Source organism: Pyxicephalus adspersus, chromosome 6, assembly GCF_032062135.1.
Source record: "Pyxicephalus adspersus chromosome 6, UCB_Pads_2.0, whole genome shotgun sequence".
Classification (NCBI taxonomy): Eukaryota; Metazoa; Chordata; class Amphibia; order Anura; family Pyxicephalidae; genus Pyxicephalus; species Pyxicephalus adspersus.
Genome location: NC_092863.1, coordinates 75,100,282 through 75,121,096, shown reverse-complemented (window position 1 = coordinate 75,121,096; position 20,815 = coordinate 75,100,282). Strand labels below are relative to the sequence as shown.

General features: G+C 38.9%; 3 protein-coding genes across 10 annotated transcripts in view; 2 read left to right on the top strand and 1 right to left on the bottom strand.

Moving 5' to 3' along the window:
* Positions 1-7,775, top strand: part of ATG10 (autophagy related 10) — a 75,386-nt gene extending 67,611 nt beyond the window's left edge. Inside the window, exon 8 of the mRNA XM_072416202.1 lies at positions 7,384-7,775. The gene's annotated coding sequence lies outside the window, so the exon portion shown is untranslated. The remainder of the gene's footprint in view (positions 1-7,383) is intronic.
* On the bottom strand, positions 7,596-11,955 carry RPS23 (ribosomal protein S23). The gene is made up of 4 exons (XM_072416203.1): positions 11,821-11,955; positions 9,768-9,927; positions 8,796-8,916; positions 7,596-7,788 (listed from the first exon to the last, which is right to left on the bottom strand). The coding sequence occupies exons 1-4, from the start codon at positions 11,822-11,824 to the stop codon at positions 7,642-7,644; spliced, it is 432 nt and encodes a 143-aa protein (XP_072272304.1). The 5' UTR covers positions 11,825-11,955; the 3' UTR covers positions 7,596-7,641.
* A 117-nt stretch (positions 11,956-12,072) lies between these two features.
* LOC140334086 (V-type proton ATPase subunit S1-like protein) overlaps positions 12,073-20,815 on the top strand; it is a 30,961-nt gene continuing 22,218 nt past the window's right edge. For 3 of the 8 annotated variants that reach the window (XM_072416192.1, XM_072416196.1, XM_072416194.1), the window contains exon 1: positions 12,268-17,624. In XM_072416192.1, coding sequence (XP_072272293.1) covers positions 17,533-17,624 — 92 coding nt within the window. In that variant the 5' untranslated portion in view covers positions 12,268-17,532. Of the gene's footprint in view, positions 12,175-12,267; positions 17,625-20,815 lie in introns of those variants that run through there. The other 5 variants (XM_072416193.1, XM_072416201.1, XM_072416200.1 and 2 more) reach the window with 5 other exon arrangements.

Sequence of the window (20,815 nt, the reverse complement as noted above, 5' to 3'; positions counted from 1 at the left end):
CATAATGGTGCGCTTGCATTATCTGCCTGCTAAATTATTATTGTTTTTACCGATTAGTGGATTATCATGCACATTTACATAATCAGATCAGGTCCAGTATGTTGTACTGTAAAATCCTCTTTCTTCAACAGCTATAACCTTAGAATATCTGGTGGCCAGGATATCCAATATAGCTGGTAGCTGCCTCCTGTTAAGGGTTGCCGCTGGGGATGTCTGCAAGGATCTGAAGGTGTCTGATTCAATTTCAATAGTGTTTTAGTGCCTATGGGTACCTCAAAACTGTACTCTTGAAAAAGTTAGCCTCTTGTAGTTAAGTATAACTAGAAATTTTAAATGCAGATGATGTAGCCTTCTCACTGGCATGCAGTAATCCTGGTGGCTCCACGATAAGCTACCTATAATTTACCATGGATGTCAATTAAACGTAATGGCTAGGTTATATTAGGTTTATCATCTACCAAAAATGTGGCCCATTGAAAACACTGCTAAGGGTTTGGCAGGATCTTGTAGTGAAAAGAATGTATTGTCTAATTGTGTAATTATAAATAACGATTTATTAGTGCATACTGACAATACTTGCAATACTGCAAAAAAAGACATTAAAGTGGAATTCAAATCTAAAAATAAAAAATCGCAACCAGGTCATTTATTGCAGAAGGAGCAGGCAATGTCCTTTTTTCAATAAAATAAACTTATCTGCCTGATTGAAATGTTTTAAATGCACTCACCTTGTCCTGCCATGGGTGCCACCATCTGTTTTCTTCTTCTCTTCCTGGTTACGATCTTTGGCCATCTTCATTGGCTGGGCTAGGAAAACTCTTCACCCTCCCCTGTAGTCCTAAAATCCTAACATAACTTTAACAGAAGGGATATTTTGGGTATGATACCACTTGGATCTGCACTGGTTTAAATACCATTTGATCCTAAAAGGTAAATGCTCTTTTAAAAACAGCAGTGCTGATTGATGAATTTTTTTCTTGCCCGCAGGCATTGTACCCCTAAAATCAGGTTTAGCAGGTACAAGGCACATCCTATTCAGTCCTTGCTGGGTTTCAGATTAAGGAAACAGTTTAATTTACTGGTGCTTTACCAGCGTCCACATTCCATTTGTTATAAACGATGAAAACCTTGCGAATGTCCGACAAACAATGTACTATAAATATAGGTCAGTCACATACCTATCCTATGATAAAGTCATAACCATGACTATTCTTGGTTTTTAAGTCTCTGAAAGCTCTTTATAGGCCCCCTGTTAGAGTCTTTTATTCACCTTAGAAAATGTGTACTCTGATCTAAAAGTTGTTTTATGATTTTACTTGCAGCTTTATGGATTTAGCACATTTACATTTTTCTCACACATCGTATTCTCAATATCTGTGAAGTATTCACCTCTTCATCTTATCACAGCTACCGTTTAGTTAAAACTTCACCTTTAACCTTCTAATCCCCATAAATCTAACCTGCATTTAATGTAGGACTGTGATCATTTCTCATGTCCTGTGTCAGAGACTTTATTGCTCGGCTTGTTTGGAATCTTAAGATCTGGCATTAAAGAGGTTTATGAGTTTTACTATCAACATGACTCTTGTATATATCCTATATGCATTTACCCTGAAATCACTGAGTGTTTTCATTTATTCTGTACAGATGCTTTCCTATTGTTTCCATCCAATCTTCCTGACAGTAGGAGGGTATTTGAAATGTGTTAAATCATTATATTTTCTTGTCAGCATGGCCTCCCTGAACTACATTTCCTGGAAATCATTCCCTTGCTGAAATGGAAAAATCTTTTATTTGTGTACGTTTGTAACTCGTATAGGCAGATATCATATCAACAAGCTGTCTGTTCAAGGTAGTACATCACATTTCTCCTACTGATGGGTTGATGAAAGTAATTAGTAATGTTTTGTGTTCAATAAGGGTATTAGATGTTACTTTTCTCCCCTCTTTAGGTTTAAAACTTTCAGACCATTGCTTAAACTTTTAGCCCAGAAAACCATAATGTAATAAGAAATCATTGGTTGCTTCTGCAATTCAGAATTAAAATACTCAGTATAGGTGGAGGAAGAAAACATGCAGGCATCATATTAGGTTCTTTATTATTATTTTTATGAAACAGGATTTATATAGCACAAACATAATATGCAGCACTGTACATTAAATATGGGTTGAAAATGACAGACAGTCACACAGGAGGAGGAGAGGACCCTGCCCCGAAGAGCTTACAATCTAGTAGGTGGGGGAATGTCACACACAAAAGGATGGGAGATATGTAGTGGTGGGAAGTAGTGATGGTTTCAAAAGACAGAAGAAGATGAGTAGGCAATTTTGAAAAAATGCATTTTGATTGCTATTTTAAATGAGCAGAAAGTAGGAGCAAGCCGAATAGGATGAGGAAGACCATTCCAGAGAGTTGGGGCAGCTCTAGAAAAGTCTTGTATCCGTGCGTATGATGACGTTATGACTGAGAAGACATTAGGAGGTCATTGGAGGAGCGGAGAGAGCGGCTGGGGGAGTATTTTTTACCAAGTCAGAAATGTAAGTGGGACAATAACTGTGCAGGGATTTGAACGCAAAGCACAGGAGCTTGAATTTGATTCTAAGGTGAAATGTAAGCCAATGGAGAGAACTACAAAGAGATGTAGCAGAAGAGGAGCGGAGGGAAGGATGGATGAGACTGGCTGCAGCATTAATGATAGGTTCTAAGAAAGTCTAAAGCAGGCATGGCAAAAAAATACAATAGCTATACCGGGTTTTATGTCTAACACTTCCACATTTAAGTTGAAGTTTTTGTAGCCACCTTTGTAGTTTCCCTTTACTGTGGTACCAGAACAATTTGGTCAACATCAAAGTCTGCTTGTAACATAATGGGGAGCAGCAGCAGAATAAGATCATTTATTTTTCATTTCCATCAAACAAGACCTATCCGTCTACCAGTAAAGCTATGATTGTCTAAATAATTGGGTCATTTTGAATTAAAGCCAATACTTTTTAGGACTTTTTTTCTACTGGACATAAAGTAACCCTATGGAGTAGAATAATACGACAGCAGTACCACTGGTGGTTGGATAGTTCTGATTGGTGTTAATTTCAACTTGGATTGAATTTAGTAATTTCTGCAATGCAAGTTCCCATCAGCCATTACAGTATTGGCAGTGACATTTTGCAAAAATTGTTGTTTCAGAATTTTTGGATTGTTTACATATTTCTTTGGTATACTGAAGAACAATTATAACCATTTCATAAGTTTTAAGGGCTTATATACATACAATTTTTGCAGTCAGTATTTACATACAACTTCTGCAGTTTGCTCTTCTGTGCCAAATCCTGTCTGATGGTGATCCATTCTTGCCATGGTAATGTTTGGAATGAATCAGAATTTGTGGGCTCCTGCTTCCACAGGTTCTCAATTGGATAAAGAACTGGGGAGTACTTTTGTTTCAGTTAGAATCGCTGAGCCACTTAATTACTTTTGCCCTGTGACAGTGCTTCATCATGCTGGATAACCAGGACTGTTGGGAGAAGGTAATCATGGGTAGAATTGTGAGTCCACTCCATTGGACAAGAAGCAACCACACACATGAATTGTCTCAGGATTCTTCAATGTTGGCATGAAACAGGACTCATGGTAGTGTTCACTTTTTCTCTGGACAATTGATTTTCCAGTGTAAGCAGGAAAGTGGTCATTATCAGGCGACTGGATAGGCTCAGCTGTACTATACTTTAGAAGTATATGTCTCATTTAAAAAAAATACAAAGGACCAATCTGACCATAATCAGAGTTTTTGTGTTGAACGACTACTCTATCCAAAACTAAAAAAAGGCTCCTACAAGATTATTGCAGTAGTTATCACACTTTGTCCCATATAACAAATTTTCTGTCTTTTCTAAACATTTGGGTCAATTTTGATTATCACACAAATCAAAATGGACTTTAAACACTTGAGTCCACAGTAAACAATGTACACATCATAGTCACTATAGTCCTGTAAAATGAAAGTTTGTGCTGGAATTGCACAGCATGATAGGATACCGGGTGCAAGGTTAAGGTGTGTATGCCCCATTTTGAAAACTTAAGTCTCACTAGATCATATAAAAAAAACTGAAAAGGCCATAACAGTACAAAACCTCTTTGCATAAGCCTCCAGCACTAACAGTCCTTTAAAATTTTATACAATTGGCAGATATTTTGGCCACTTCCCTAAGCCTGTGTACCTTAAAACTGATATTTTTAACAAGAAATATAAAATGTGTGTTTACCAACACTTGAGAACTGTCAAATCAAATTTTTGCTAACCTTTTTTTAATTAAAATTAGGAGATGCTCAGTGTTCAAGAAACTGATAGTAACTTTTGAAGGAACCCTGAGGTTCCACAAAATCCTGGTTGAGAATCACTGTGTTAGAGCAGTAAGACCTCAAATAGTTACATAGTAGGTTAGGTTGAAAAAAGACATAAGTCTATCAAGTTCAACCACTAGGGCAATAAACATATGCCAGATATAAAACCCTGTAAGACATAGCTGGTCCAGAGGAAGGCAAAAAAACCTGGTACAATTTTCTTTAACAGGGAAAAAAAATTCCTTCCTGATTCCATGAGGCCATTGGATGTTCCCTGGATCAACCGTCTGTTATCTTTACTTTAAATTCTTAATACCCAGTTATATTCGGTATTTCTAGAAAAGCATCCAGCAATCTATAGTACCGTATTTTTTGCAGTATAAGATGCACTTTTTCTTCCCCAAAACTGGGGGGGGGAAAGTTAGTGCGTCCTATACGACAAAGGTGTGATAAAATAACTAAAATAATATACTCGCCCGATACCCGATCCTGCGTGTGTCTCTGGCTGCAGCAGCGTCTGTCTCTTCTCTCTGGCAGCAGCACGTGTCTTCTCCTGTCTGTAAAGCAGAGCGAAAGAAGCTGGCACAGCGCCACCTGCTGTTCCCTGTCCTAACTGCCGTACAGTGGAAAAAAAGCACAGAGTGATCAGAAGGGGAGTTTGAATGGCATAGTGTGATCAGAATGGGAATTTGAATGGCACATGAGTGATCAGAAGGGGAATACCGGTATGAATGGCACATAAGTGATCAGAAGGGGAATAATCTTTCAGAATCTTTTTTTCTAGATTTTCCTCCTTTAAAATTGGTTGCGTCTTATATTCCGGAGCGTCTTATAGGGCGAAAAATACGGTAGTTGCTGAAACTACTTCCTGAGGGAGCCGATTCCACATTTTCACAGACCTTACAGTGAAGAATCCCTTCCTTACCTGGAGCTTAAACTTCTTTTCCACCAGACACAAAAAGTGCCCTCTTGTTCTTTGTAATGACCTCAAAGTGAATAATTGGGAAGAGAGTTCTCTATATGGACCATTTATACAGGGTGATCATATCCCCCCGACCCTTCCCAAGGGAGAATAAATTCAGTTCAGCTAATCTCTCCTCATAGCTGAGCACCTCCATTCCTTTTATTAGTTTAGTTGCCATTCTCTGCACTCTCTCCAATTCCACAATGTCCTTTTTGTGAACTGGTGACCAAAACTGGACTGCATATTCCAGATGTGGTCTGACCAATGCTTTGCACAGAGGCAGGATAATGTGTCCATCTCTGCAGTCTATTCCTCTTTTAATACAAGAAAGCTGTTAAGTCTATGATCTACCAGAACCCTTTCCATTTCTAACTCCCCCAAATGTATTCCCCCTAGACAGTATGAAGCATGCATGTTGTTAGCCCCCAAGTACATAATTTTACATTTATCTATATTAAATGTCATTTGTCACTTGGCTCCCCAATCAAACCGTACATCCAGGTCTGCTTGTAGACTATAGAAATTCTGTATGGACTTAATTCCATTACATAGTTTGGTGTCATCTGCAAACACAGAAATGGTACTTTTAATCCCAAACTCTATATCATTTATGAAGATGTTAAACAGTAAAGGTCCCAACACTGAATCCTGGGGTACACCACTAATAACCTTAGACCATTCAGAGTATGAATCATTAATTACAACTCTAGATGCGGTCTTTAAGCCAGTTCTCTATCCATTTACAGATTCACTTTTCTAAACCCAATGACACCAACTTGCATACTAACCGTCTGTGGGGTAGTGTCAAATGCTTTAGCAAAGTCCAAGTACACTATATCAACTGCTATTCCATTGTCTACCCGTTTACTTACTTCCTCATAAAAAAAGAGTAAAATTGACAACTTCGGTCTTTCTTGAAGCCATACTATCACTTGTAATACTATTTCTAGCAGAAACTCCTCAATGTGGTTCTTTATCAAACTGTCTAGTACCTTTCCAACTATGGATGTTAAACTAACAGCTCTGTAGTTACCTGGTATTTTTGCTCCCTTTTTGAAGATGTGAACCACATTGGCCTTACGCCAATCCATCGGTACCTTGTCAGTGACTAAAGAGTCTCTAAAAATTAGAAATAATGGCTTTGAAATAACCAAGCTCAGCTCTTTGAGGACACATGGATGGGTGTAATCCAACAGGTCCTGGTGCTTTGTCAACCTTAATTTTGCCCAACTGTTTCTCAATCTTATCCATTCTGAGCAATTGTGACTCATTTAAGGCAGTGACATTCCTATTGTGAATTTGGACTTGGGCTCCATAATTTCCTCTGTGTATAGAGCTAAAAAAGTGTTTAGAAAATCTGCCTTTTCTTTATCCCCAGTTACCAACCCAGAAACATCCTTTAAGGGGCCTACATGCTCAGATCTGATCTTTTTGCTATTAATAATTTAAACATTTTTTTGGAGGTTTGCCTTTATTTCGTTTGCAATGTCTTTCACTTTTAAGTTTTGTACATTGTATCTCCTTTTTACAGATTTTGTTATATTCTTCATAGTTTTCAAACTATGAAGGTGATCCTTCCTTTTTTGGAATGCCCTTTTCATGTTCCTTATGGCTTTTTTTACCATCAGCTGTGAGCCACATAGGTTTTAATTTTAACCTCAAACTTTTTACCCATTGGAATATATTTTTCAGTGTGCTTTTGTAGAACAGACTGTTCTTTGAGGATAATATTGTCTCCCAGCTCTCAAAATGTTTTTTTCTTTCCTGTTTACAACCTATATTAAATGAAATCATATTATGGTCACTGCTACCCAGATTCTCTTTTATATGCACATTTGTTATAAGCTCTGCATTGTCAGAAAGAACTGGGTCCAGCAGGGTATCATTTCTAGTTGGGGCTTCTTTAAACTGTACCATAAAATTATCTTGTATAAAATTCAAGAATGTCCTCCCTTTCGCTGTTCCTGTAGTGCCATTACTCTAGTCAATGTCAGGGTAGTTGAAATCTCCCATGATTAAAACACTTCCACTTTTTGCTGCTTTTTCTATCTGTGCTAGTTGTTGATTCTTTCTTCCTTAGCAGTGCTTCTTGCGCTGAAAGACTGAAGGCACCAAAGGAACTCCAAACCAAATGACTTATTTTTCAGAGAACTTCTTAGACACAGATGGCATTCCTAGACATTCCAAAATGAAGCTGATCAACCCTTTCTGTATTCAACTTTTGTAGCCTGTACACTACAGATGACCAGGAATGTTATGCAGTTTTAAAGGAGAAAGGACTTGCAGACAATATAATTTGTGAACTGGATTTATTAAACTTTGACCTACATGAAAATATTTATGATCTTGGTCTCTCCTTCTTGCCTTTGTACAAGGCCAACAGGGAAACATTAGCTACTTTGACAACCTTGAATCGCACACCAGGAATGTCACCAACGGCATGACCAGCACGACCAAATCCAGCAACCAACACTTCATCGTTTTCCTAAAATGAAAAAGGTAAGGAGTTTTAAATGCAAGTTTTCCAAAACCAGAGGAAAACCAAAACCTGTGCTTAGAATTTTGTGAGTCCAAACAATATGTGCAATGTAAACACTTTACAGTCTTATTGTTAACTATCTGTGCAGACTAAAAATTCTGCTTATCAACTACAGCTAAAAACATAGTGAAGAACTAGAACAGAATGTTTCACTATCTGTCAGGTTTAGTCCTAATAAGTGAGGGTAAATCAAATTTATTTTTGTAGTAACAAAGGGACAGAATAGAAATCATCCAATGGAGAAAATTTCCCCCACACTGGCCATGACTCATGCAGTTTACATGAAAGTGATAGGAAACCTAATCAGGCAGGTGACAAGAAGAGTGAAGTCTATGTTAACCCCCCCCCCCCCATCTAAAAGTTATTTTTTTTATCTTATATATAAATGCCATTATCCATTCTAAAAAGTCTACTTTTATATCATCATACACACTGGAATGAACTAATATCAAGAATTGTCAAGTTAAATGTACCTTAATCCATGTATCAAAAAACCATCACCAAGGTGCCCAGCTCTCTTCTGTGCTTTTGGCAGCTTTGAATTAGTTGCTGCACAAGATATAAAAGCACCACCATAGGCTCAACTAACACAAGCATAACTATTGTGTTTGTAGGCACTTGTTGATGTCTACTTAAAATCAATATATTAATTTTTATAAACATTGCCCTTTAAAGCAACCAGCAAAGTCCCATCTGCAATAATGCAACTTACTACCAGGTGTTTCAGGCTAAAAGCTGAGAAGCGTCGGCTTTAGTTGCCAGAGAAACTCGGCATTCCCATTCGTGTGCCAGGATAGCGTATAGTAATGTCATCTTAGCATGGCCAATCAAATGACCAAATAAAGCGGAATAATAGAAGGAAAATGGCAGCGCCCGATGCAATCCGTTTATCAAATCTTTTAATCAATGCACCCACAAAGCTTTGGTACATCCGACATCTAATTTATATTTACCTCAATGAAGTTCAGACAACCGTCGTTTGGTACGAAAGCTGTGATTTTCTTGCCGTTCTTGATCAACTGCACTCTGACGCACTTCCTGATGGCAGAGTTTGGCTGCTTAGCCTCAACGCCACTGCAAAAAGTAATATTTGTTTATTTTAAAAGGAATATAGAAAGATAATCAAGTTTAATTTTGGCAACAATCACAGATTATCTGAATCTTGTGTGTAAAGTTATGTACTAGTGGAAAAGGATTAAAGCTAATTTCTAATTTTGCAGGGTTCTGCAAAAGCTTTCCTCTTCTCACTGTCCAGTCAAATATTTCACTAGGCAAGAAAGGAAAACGTGAAAGAATGTTTAGACATTTATTGAAAATTATGTTTTTTAAGACTGATTAGCCAAGACTAAAATATTGCCTTTATGACCCAAGATGTACAAAGCTCACTAATATGAAGTTAGGGAAAGAAGACAATTCTGAGGAAGAATCTTTGGTCACTTTATGTTATGATGTTACTCCAAAGGTGGAGGTGCAGACCCTAAGTGTTCCAAGAAATGTGCAAGTTTATCTAAATGTTTTATTTTGCCAATCAAACACAGTAAAATGCCCTAATACCTCACACTAGATTATGCCAAAATAAACAATGCAATATTATATTGTGTATTAATACTTAAAGTCTGATAGCTCACTTCCCTTCCTGTGTACATCATTTACTAAAAACCTCAGACCACCCACTGACCCGTCACTTGGTGCATCAAATTGCACAGCTCCTCTTTATAGACTCAAATACAGACATGGTCTTCATACAGGTTAATAAGTTCACTTCCTCCATTACAGGTTATAAAGAAAAAGATAAATCTTTGCAGCCAATGGACAGAATATTCAGCCAATATGAAGTTGGTAGTAGAACCATTGGTTCCCAAAGTGAGCAAATCTACAGTTAACCATTCAGATTTGTAACTCCTTATCAAAGAAAATTAACTTACACTTTTTCCAGGACAATTCCCTTAGCATGGGAAGCACCTCCAAAAGGGTTAGCCTTCAGAGCGGTACCCAAGTTGGCCTTCTTGTACTGCTTGTCGTGCCATTTCTGCTCACGTCGGTGGTTACGGAGCTTTCTTGCTGTACGAAGACCACGGCACTTGCCTGTATTGTGAAAATTAAATATTTGTAAATAAGATCCAGATACAAAAAAACTGAAAAAACAAGTATTATGGCTGTACAGTGTTGGCATTAGACCTCCAACATTGTACAGACCAAGTCTGACCACCTGTAACTGTCTGTGGGTGCAATGCACTGATTCAAGTCTATGGGGCAATTCATCTCCTTTATTTGCCCTGATGACTGCTGTACCAAAAACAAAAGGAGGGAAAATCTAACATTTTTGTGGTCATCTTTGCAATAGTCAACACCTGTTTCAGGGACAACTTTCTGGGTGACATTTACTATATGCCTTTTGGACAGGAAGCAACGGGTAAACTTCTTCAACCAAGTACAGGCTGCTAAAAGAAGTCCTGACCCTTCCCATGACATATGCTCAGTGAGACTGGCAATTTACCCCAATCTACGTCACCCAATCTTGCACCTGCGTCGGGTGATGTAGGAAGAAAACACAGGAGAAGATGGGGGTGCCTGGCCCCAAGACAGATAGCGGGATGATGCGGGACCCAATGGAAGAAACCTCCTGACAGATCGACTGCTCTGTGGGATTGAAGCTAAGTGTATTTTGTTGGGTTTACTTACTATGTAATAAAAATATGCTACCTTAACCCATTGAATTTTACACACACTAAAAAGTTTCCTGAACTAAGTAGATTCTGCTCATCTGTATCCAGCATGGGCCTAGATTTGTCAGTACAGACCAGTAGCTGTCATTGTTCATCTCCCCATACAGATGATACAATGTTGTCTGAGATGTAATAGTCTCAGGTGACATCTAACATTAGTACATCAGTTCCCCATGGTGTAGATCAGCAATCTGACACATTGTCCTATGAATAGGATGCAACAGGGAACATCCTGATCACCCCTTCATAAAGTCTGCTCATTATTCCATGCTACAGGTGCAAAGAAAGATCAACAACCATTTCTATAGATAACAAGCTTCCAATAGGATTAAATTAGCAATTCTACACATGATAAACTTAATTATCAGATATTTTACATCCACCTCTGAGGACAATACAAAGTCTGCCAACAACAACCAGTCCTAAGCTACTTCACATCAACATTTGCACAAGTTTGTAGATATCTAATACTGCAAACCAAAAGCAACTATGAAAATAATAAGCTTGTTTTAATCTCAGACATTTTGCAAGTGCCAAGAACAAGTGTACACTGCTAAAAGTCACTGTGTCCATAATAGAAGATTTGTCCTTTTTTACCCAGTGACAACTAAACTTGTATTTCCCATTATTTCCTTCAGGTGGTCAGCAGACATTCGGAGGGGGAGCACCCCAACCCCCGGCAGGCACAGACCACATTCCAAGCTGAGTTCCCCACCATCCAATATTATTAAATTAAAGCTTTGGCCTCAGATTGCCTTCACATTAAACATCATTAGATTGTTTTTTATTTTTAGCTGCACGTTGCAGACACATGTACTATAAATGCATTTAGTATATTGGAAATATAATAAGGAAATATAATAGCTGCCCCCATGGTGAATGGAGATCTCACAGCCCCGGGTTGTTGCCTCGATTGATCGGCCCTACACGGTCAGGGCACATTGTATACTCCGGATCTCAGTTATACCCACATTGGGTAGTGCAGAAGCACCAGGGCGGCCATCAGTAGCCATAAGGAGGCCGCACAATGTGAAGAAAGCCGCGGCAGAATAGCTGGGCCTGTCATGGCGCCATGCCTTTCCACAGAGCAGCCTCGTGCTTTACATTCACGTCGCCGCCCGCACCATTCCCAGCTGAAGTAGCGCCAGGCTGTGTAAGCTGGCTGTAAGGGAGACTAATGAGCTTCCTCCTGCTCCGTCAGAGGCTGTCCCCATAACCTAGAACCTTCCCTTCTCCACACAGCCTCACTCACCCATCTTGTCTGTCCCAGGGCCGACTGCGGAAAGACCGACTCCCAGAAACCACCGAGACACACAGCCACTGCTAGGACCCCGCCCAGACTGCCTTACTCCATGCCTGATTTAGAGAAACCAGCTTCTACCGCAGCTAGTCCCTTCTGGATAAAACTGGAAAGAAAATATTGGGACTCCCGAGAATATAACACTATATAGATATAAATCGGGTGCTTAATTTGTTAAATTACCGCAGTTAGATTAGAGCGGCGCTGGCATTTAGTTGCTCTGGTCATTTAAGGAACTACAGATCCCGACATGCTTTGTGTCCCTGGGGGCCTAATAGAGACACCGCCCACTGTGCGGGCTCCATGGTATGTTTGCGTGTTTGTGCTGCATGTGGAGCTGAGAGTTATTATTATTATTAATAAACAGGATTTATATAACGCCAACATGTTACGCAGCGCTGTACATTAGTTGTCCTCAGTTAGTTGTGTGGACGGGGAGGTCTCAGTGCAGTTCTCTCTCTTGTGTTAAATCCCTATGCCCAGCCTGTAAACTCCATTGGAAGCTACGTGGTGAGCAGGCTATCCGTATGTGCTACCCTGACAACAGTATTATATGTTAAAGGTACCAAGGCCTATGTTTATGTTGGGTAGACACATTAATGCATTGAGGTTTATTTGGAATGCCAACCCAACGCATCTGCAAAGCTTCTCTGATTCCTGTGCATTCACACTAACACAACTTGTGTGCTGGAGAACCTTAACACACATTACATGTGGATTAACACCATTTACAGGAACAGAAAACTGTGAATGGGCCATTCAGCCGGGATTCACTGTTATGTATTTTCCAATGAAATGCATGTTAATGTGTGTTGTGTTTTATCATGTTGTAATACAGCAGTGGTTGCAGCCTTTCGTACCTCATGGACGACTAAATACATCATTTAGCAGAAGTGAATGTGCATGCACCAGATCCAGAATGTGGACCGCGCATGATTGCTGAGCTATATGTTACTAAAAGGGGAAGAAACGTCCCCCAGAGTGACGTGATGCAAGAACCCGCATCTCCCATCGCAGGCTCAGACCTGCTTGCTTAACATCCTGGGGTGAGAATAGTGCAGGTCTGGGGATACAACAAAAGTTGTCCATACAGGAGACATAATCACTGGGGGGTTCTTAAATGAATGTGCTTCAGGATAAGAAATGCAGGATTATTATTACACAGTATTTATTTAAAATACAAAGTCCTTAGTCATGTCACTAACTGTCCCTCGAGCTAACAATCTAATGTCCCTACCATAGTCACATGTTTTTATTCCAGTCTAAGGTCAATTTTGGGAGGAAGACATCCTAACTGCATGTTTTTGGAATGTGGGAGGAAAGCCACGCAAACGACCTGAAACACTATACAGATAGTTGTCTTGGCCGAGATTTGAACCTGGGACCTATGGCCGAGATTTGAACCTGGGACATAGTACTGCAAAGTCCGGAGTGCTAACCACTGAGCCACTGTCCTGCCCAGAAGGATGTGTGAGGATTTAATATGGAAGAGCTAGTATGATGGTATTGATGAAGAGGGTGTGGAATTGAAGAATGAATAGAGGGATGGAAAAAAGATGATAATGAATGAGAAGAAAAAGAGGAGGGGAATGGAGAAGTGAATGGGTAAGCGGAATGTAGGTGGGTGTGCCAGGGAAGGGGATTGTGTAAGGGTAATTGTATGTGTAATGGTAAGGGTGGGTTTTCTGTGGACTACCAAAATTTTCTTTCAAAAGTCCTTGGACCACGAGTTGGTGACCGCTGCAATACACCATGTATTATTTTGTAAACATGCATTTTAGGGAAACCCACCACCTGCTTTAATGCGGTGATTATTAACGCTCTTCGAAGATATGAAAGGGAGCTCTGGGTTGAAACTTTTGTTTAATGCAAGTCACAAGAATGACAGTGTAGAGGTTTTCTTAAGAAGACAAATTTAGACCCTTTCATTGCTAATTTGTTTTTTATTGTATAAAGTACACTTATACTTCCTGCCTAACCCTCCTGCTTTAATATGTTTGGACAAGTTGTATATCTTGACTACCCCTCCAATTTATTCCACAGGAATGAGCATTTTCTTTACTTGTGAAGAAAAATATACACACCTAAATCTACTACATAGATCTCTTATAGTTGAATTAAAGTTTCACATTTAGAAATTCAATCAGGAAAAATTATTGCAGAAAGGGACAGGTGGTGTCCCTTCCTCCTACCTGCCTGATCTCTGAAAGAAACTCAAAAAGTTGTTTTATGCATGTGAAGCCCAAATTTGGTTGCCAGAGTACCTGGAAATCCCGGCTTCACCTGCACTTGCCTGTAATGAAGGAACTTCCATGCACCTGCACAGGAGTTCTCATCTCAATCCGGCCAATCAAGATTGGCAAGAAGATCATTTACAAGAGAGGAAGGAAGAAGATGGAGGTACCCAGTGATAAGACTGGTGCATTGATGGACTTCGTTCACAAATGCTAGTTACCTGGCTTTGGTTATTTTTCACCTGGAAGAACAAAGTGAAATAAAGGTGAAGACAAAAGTCTACACACCCTTTCTAGGTTAGTAACTCGAAATGTTGTGATGCTGTTCAGGTGAATAATATCCTCAGGGGAGGTCAGCAATAACAACCCACCCCTGTGTAGGCAGTTTCTGAATGAGGAAGGTATTGATGCCATTCTCAAACCTGAAGCCAAGAGAGACTCTCTGGGACATGAATCAGTCAACTGATTTCACTATGTAACCTGTCTGAGATCACACTGATGATCTGATTCAGATCTTGGAGGAGATCTTCTAGTGCCCCATCCGCTGTCTCATCAGAAGCAGTTCCCAGAAGTTGATGGGGTGTATGCAGGCACATGGGGATCACACACAATACTTAGAGTTTAACTAAAATAAAAACAAACAAATTACACTTACCTTTAATCTAACATCCCTCGATGGTGCTGGTCCTTCCTACGATCCAGTCCCGCATCGTCCTGGAATTCTCTTCATTCTGCTGCCATCTTCGTTTCTGTCTTCTTCGGTCTTCTTTCTTCATCATCCGATCATTCACTGTGCTGGTGCGAGATCGGGTGACGTAGTAAAAATGTTGAGTTTAGGTACGGTTTAAGAACACACAAGTTTGGTCATTCTGTGATTTAAAATTTTGTCTTTGATTTCAGTGAAATTTTTGAAATCTTGGTTTCCATTGACCATTGTGACATAATTTGTTCTTAATGAACTACTCAATTTCATAATTTCAGTGTTATTAAACTAGAACTAAATGAAAAATTAAAAAAAAGCACACAGATCTGTCAATCCATCAGGTGGTTTCTTCAATACAGTCCTGTGTCGTCCCGGTACCCTCCTTCGGTCAGGCGTGGACAAAGGGCCAGGCATCGCCATCTTTAGTGTTTTACCTTCTTTGTACGTCACCTGATCATGAACTGTGCAGATGCCAGATTGGGTGATGTAGATAGGGAAAAAAGATTGTCGATCTCACTGTATGGGTGAGATTGGCATTTTTTTCCCTAGCCTAAATGAGCCTAGTCCACTTTCATCCATTCAATTTTAGTTCTTTCAACTGTGAAAATTAGCTTCAAATGGCAGGCCGGCAATGAGGAAACTCTGTTTTTAATAAGCCCCAAAAAATGGCAAAACGAAAACAGTTATCCTCACACAGCCCTTTGCTTTGCTTTTTGTTTTTTAGATGGACAGCAGACAATATCACTATGTTCAGTTTAAATCAGCTAACACTTTTTTTTAATTTATTTAGGAGACTTTGTGGGGAAACAGTGTTTTTTCTGTTTAACATCTCTGCAATCTGCAAAGTTCATTCTCCCCCGATGTTTGGAAAACTCCAGTCCTAATACTGGCAGGGGACAGGCTTTTCTACTTCGGTTTTTGCTGCTTTCTAAAAGCAAAATATAGGATTTTGGAGATCCAATTTTTGCACCTGGACTGGATTTAGCTGATTTAAACTGACATTTCTTTTGAGATTTATTAACATAAGGGAGTTCTCTCTTTTTCTGGATAAAGTAGGGAAGAATCGGGTTTCTATGTCTTTTTGTGTTGAAGGGATTCAACATTCATCATCTTTTCCTAAGCCAAGAGACATCCCCAAAGAGGACAGAGGAATAACAATCTGACATTTTTATATTTTTCCCACACTACTAAACAGACCTATTTCATTGCTATCTGTGGTTCTACTGTGGTTGGATCTGACTTTCTTCCTCATTGTTATTGATTGTTCCTTACAATAAATCTGAATAGTACTTGATTACTGCTTTTTCATGTAATTAGTATCAAATTATGGTTATCACCAACTGGGAATTGTTGTATTTCACTTTTAGTTCCCTTATTGTGACAATAGTGTTAAACAATAGCCTGGTTGTAACTATTGAATAATGTAAACTTACACAGACTTACTGCTTTATAAATGGACCCCAATGTGTTCTGCACTTTAAAGATATACTGTTATTAACATAAAAGTGCAGGCTTTAAAAAGTTAGGGGGCTTTTATTTCCATAAATTACTTTATTTACTTGCAATCTGCCTTTGAACTTGCTAGGAAATTTGACCACATCAAAAGGCAATTACCTAGCACAAGGTTTCTTTCTTCTTTGTCTTTCTGTGTTTCTGTTCTTTCTTTGTCTAATTACTATCTTCTGACCCAACTCATTTGCAATTTACTTACCTACATAACCCCTATGAAGCTGTAAAGCTTGGGGGAAGAGGAATACTATAGAGCAGTGATTTTCAACCACTGTGTAGCGGCACACTAGTGTGCCATGGGGGATCGTCAGGTGTACCATGGGAAAATTTATAATTTCCAGTGTCTGTGCTGTAGTGACTGGCAGAGTAATGCAATACTTCTCCATGTCATGTTCTCCTTGTCTCCAGACAAGGGAATTAGCTATAGAGTGTCATTTTGTAACATTTTTGATTTGTGGTGTGCCGCAAATGTAAAAAATGTGCCGTGGCTCAAAAAAGGTTGAAAAACACTGCTATAGAGTACAATCAGAGTGGCAGCCATCCATGATGGTGGCACCAATCAGCAGTTTCAGGGTCGTTGTATGTTAAAGTTACAATTTTTTAAAATGTACATAAAATCTTCTTAGAAGATGAAACAGAATGTGTTTGTGGTAAATACATATTTTAAATGCACCTATGGGGCAGCATGGTGGCTCAGTGGTTAGCACTTTGGCCTTTGCAGTGCTTTGAATTTCGGCCTGGACGCTGTCTGCATGGAGTTTGCAGGTTCTCCCCATGTTTGTGTGTCGTCACTATATAAATACTGTGTAATAATAACAATATCTGGTGCACTTGGTTTGTGTTTGTTGACTTGCAATATCCTGGTAAAATGTATAGCCAACCTAGGCAAGACATGAAACATACCAGTTAGGATTTTTTAGGATAGCCAAGTTTCTTTTCTCCGAAAAGATTAATGAAATCTGTAAAGATAAATAAAGATGAACACAGTGATGATGGCAGAACAGAAGTGCGACTGAAAAGTGCTAAGTGAATTCGGTGTAGCTGTGAAGAAGTGTGGGGGTGGCACTAATGAGGATTAGAAGTTTTATGTCATACTCCTGTCACACACTGCCTCCTATTGGTGTGTGTGTTGTCACACGTGATAGGAAGGTCACTTCTTTCATTCTGCTACCACAGATTAACAAATGTACGTGATCTGACAAGATCTGCTTTTCTTCAATGGAAAGGAATCGGCTGTGTTTTATTGTAGCTATTATCGCGATGGGTTTTTTTCGCTCCATTGCATGGGTATCTGCAGGACTGGAGGACAGGTGAGCAGCAGAAATCATCTTGTGATAATGTGTTCTGCTCTAAGGCTGTGGTAGATATTAGATTTTTTATTAAGAGAACAGAGTTCACGTGTAAAGACTTGTGAATGTGTCTCTGGGAACTGTTTCACTGCAGCTAGCAGATATATTACTTATCTTCATAATTGCCTTCTGGTAGTTTCATTTAATTAAAATATAGCTGTATTATGTGGGATTAAAGGATAGCAGTTTTCCCGAACCATTGAATATTTTATAAGTTTTGTACAGGTTTGCTTCATTTGTAACACACAGTTTTTGAATTTAACACCAGCTGATGTACGTAATGTTTCTGCTGCATTAGCTTAGGTCACATCTCTTCTTTGTGTTGAATTACAGTTCACAAGGTTCTTTTATGTGTATATTGGAATATGTGTTCATAGAAACAGACAGCACGGAGTCAGAGCTGTAGATATAGGGCAGAGTGGACATGTGGTGATTTGTTTAATCCTCTATTAAGACGACTTTGGGTCAATAACGGATAAAAGCTTCAGTATGTTTGCCGCTGCGTATCCAGCACAGTTTTAATTAGCGTTTGTTTAAACCTGCTTAATAGACATGTAAGAGCAAGGAAGTGTGGAGAGCTTGCGGCATCTATTTACTGGTAGTTTAATGGTGACATTGTAGCTTTTTATTTTGTATGATGCACAAGTAACATGAATATATACAGTTATTCTCCAACTTACATCATCACACTAGCGGTCGGAGTACTGAAAAATGTAACATTTGGTAAGTATTCCATGATGAGCTTTCATGGTTGTTAAACATTTTTTGAGTATCACTTCACTACAGTGACAATGATGCTGGTTTCAAATATACATCTATTTATAGAAATGATTCCTCTTTATCCAGTCCTCGTGTTATAAGCTAAAAGAATATTAGAGGTCACATCAGAATCCCATGATCATATTGAAGCATGAAGCTGAGACTTCTAAGATGATTATTCTAAAGTTAATAAAGAAAAGCTTCTTACATGATTACATTACAGTAAGGCTCACTCTAACATCTCCATGTGTACGGTACGTAGCCAAAGTTTTCTGACGTCAGTCAGACATATCGCCATGTTGGATTTTGCATCAACCACACTGTGCTCATTCTTGTCTGCCTTGCTACTATTTGCTAGGAATCAGAAAGGTGTGGGGCAGGAAGTATATGAGAAGAGAGCACTGGATCTGTTGGCTAATAATTCTCAATTGTTTTATTAGTTTGTTCGATGTGTAGTGATTTATTACACTGTGTTCATTTGTTTCCAGTTCTAGAGTTGGAGGACTAAAGCAGATTCAGGCTGATTTCTAGTAATGTTAGAAAAGATTGTAAACCTGAACAATTGGTTAAATCCCCACAAGAGAGCAAATCTGCTAACAAGTGTGGGAAGTATGCAATTCTTTTTATATATATCTATATTGGATATACCTAGACCTGGCCATGCACATGGAAATATTTAGTCAGTTTCCACTTTTGATCCATCAGAAATCACACTACAATCATCAGAATTTATTATAAACTACACAATTTCACACCTACAAGCTCGATCAATCACAAGAACTTGCTAAAATATTAAGGCCTGGGAAAGACACTGGGAAATAACCATCTCTAATATAGTTCTTTTAAAACCTTTGGTTTTTATCCTATTTGCTGGTGGTTAGTCCACAGCTACCTTGTGATAGGAAGTTGACCACAAATCACATAGCATATGGTGCAGGGTAAGATAGGTCCTACTAAGAAGTAGGTCTTCTAGTGTTGAAGCTTATAGACAGAATGCTTTGCTTACCAGGGGCCTTTTCTAGTTGACCTGGACATTGCATCCAGGGAGCCAGTTCTATAATTGTATAAAAACAATTATGTAAGCAGAATGTGTGGAACTGTGTGGAGTTTTCAAAGTTAAATATATGTATTAGGGGAATTAGCCTCTGAAGTTGAACTCCATGCAGACAGCCAAATATACAGATGAACTTCGTTCCTGGCCTAAAGATTTATATTTTTGTCCATCTAGGCAAGACATTTCCACAGCATTTCCACACAGCACATCCCTTTGTCACACGAGACCTATTTTTTTCTGCTGCAATTAAATTACAATAACAAGTATTGCCCTTTTTCTCAATGGGCAACAAAAGGAGAAGCCATAAGTCATATAAACTTGGATTTAGGTTGAAGGAGTAAACAGACACTTATCTTATCGGTGTCATATGTGAAACTGACCATGAAAATTCAGGTAAGGAAGAAAATTGTACTAAGAAGTAAACCCTTGGTCTCATTAGTGTAAGAAACTCCCACAAAAGTATAGTATCTTCAATGTGAATCTACAAATACAAAATCTTTGGTCAATGCCTGGGGAGCTATGGTTTTGCAACCAAGGAGACCAAAACTTTACAAAAAAGTGACAGGGTCACGTAATATAGTAGTCATTCTTTCCAAAACCATAATCTCAGTAACTCGACTTGAAATTAGGGAGTGCCTTTTCCATGTTGCCACTATCGTTTGCTCTGTAGAGAAAAAACAGAGGAGGCCAATTTATGGGAAAATTTGGGAAGGGGGGAGACGGGCCAGTGCAAAAGGGCTTCCCAAGAATCTTTCCCCAATGTATGCTTTAACTGCAAATGGTTATACACTTTAATCAAAAAGTGTTTGACTATGGAACAATGCTGCCATATATGGAGAAATGTACCTTCACATCCATGAAAACAATGGAAGGAGCCTCCTGGCATAACCTCAACTTATGTTCACTGTGCTCTCTTACATTCCTTAATCTCTGACTGTGCTTTGAATTACACGGAGTGCAAAAGAAAGATACCAGTTAAAAACCAAATACACTGCTTGCTTTAAAAATATTACATTCAGTGGTATGAATAATTTCCATTTCAACTATTTCCATACAACATAGAAATACATTTGTTGTACAGGTACAAGAAAAAGTGCAAGTAAACATACAAACCATACCAAGATCCTAACAAGTGAGCTATGCAGTAGTTTCACAAAAAAGAAGGCATACAATATGTAGAATGCCAAGTCAACCACGTACAGAAAGTAAAAGACATCTGAAATAGTTATTCCAAGAGTTATCTAACAAGCAGAACATTAGGCAGCCTGTATTTGACAGATTTAAATGAGGCCTAGTTGTGAACCACTGGTTCACATGCCAATTTGATTAACAGAAGAGT

Coding starts and splice junctions, on each gene's coding strand:
- RPS23 (XM_072416203.1), bottom strand. Junction 8,917..9,767: donor GGAATTGTCCTGGAAAAAGT/GTAAGTTAATTT, acceptor TACTTTTTGCAG/TGGCGTTGAGGCTAAGCAGC. Junction 7,789..8,795: donor GTTGTCTGAACTTCATTGAG/GTAAATATAAAT, acceptor TTTTCATTTTAG/GAAAACGATGAAGTGTTGGT.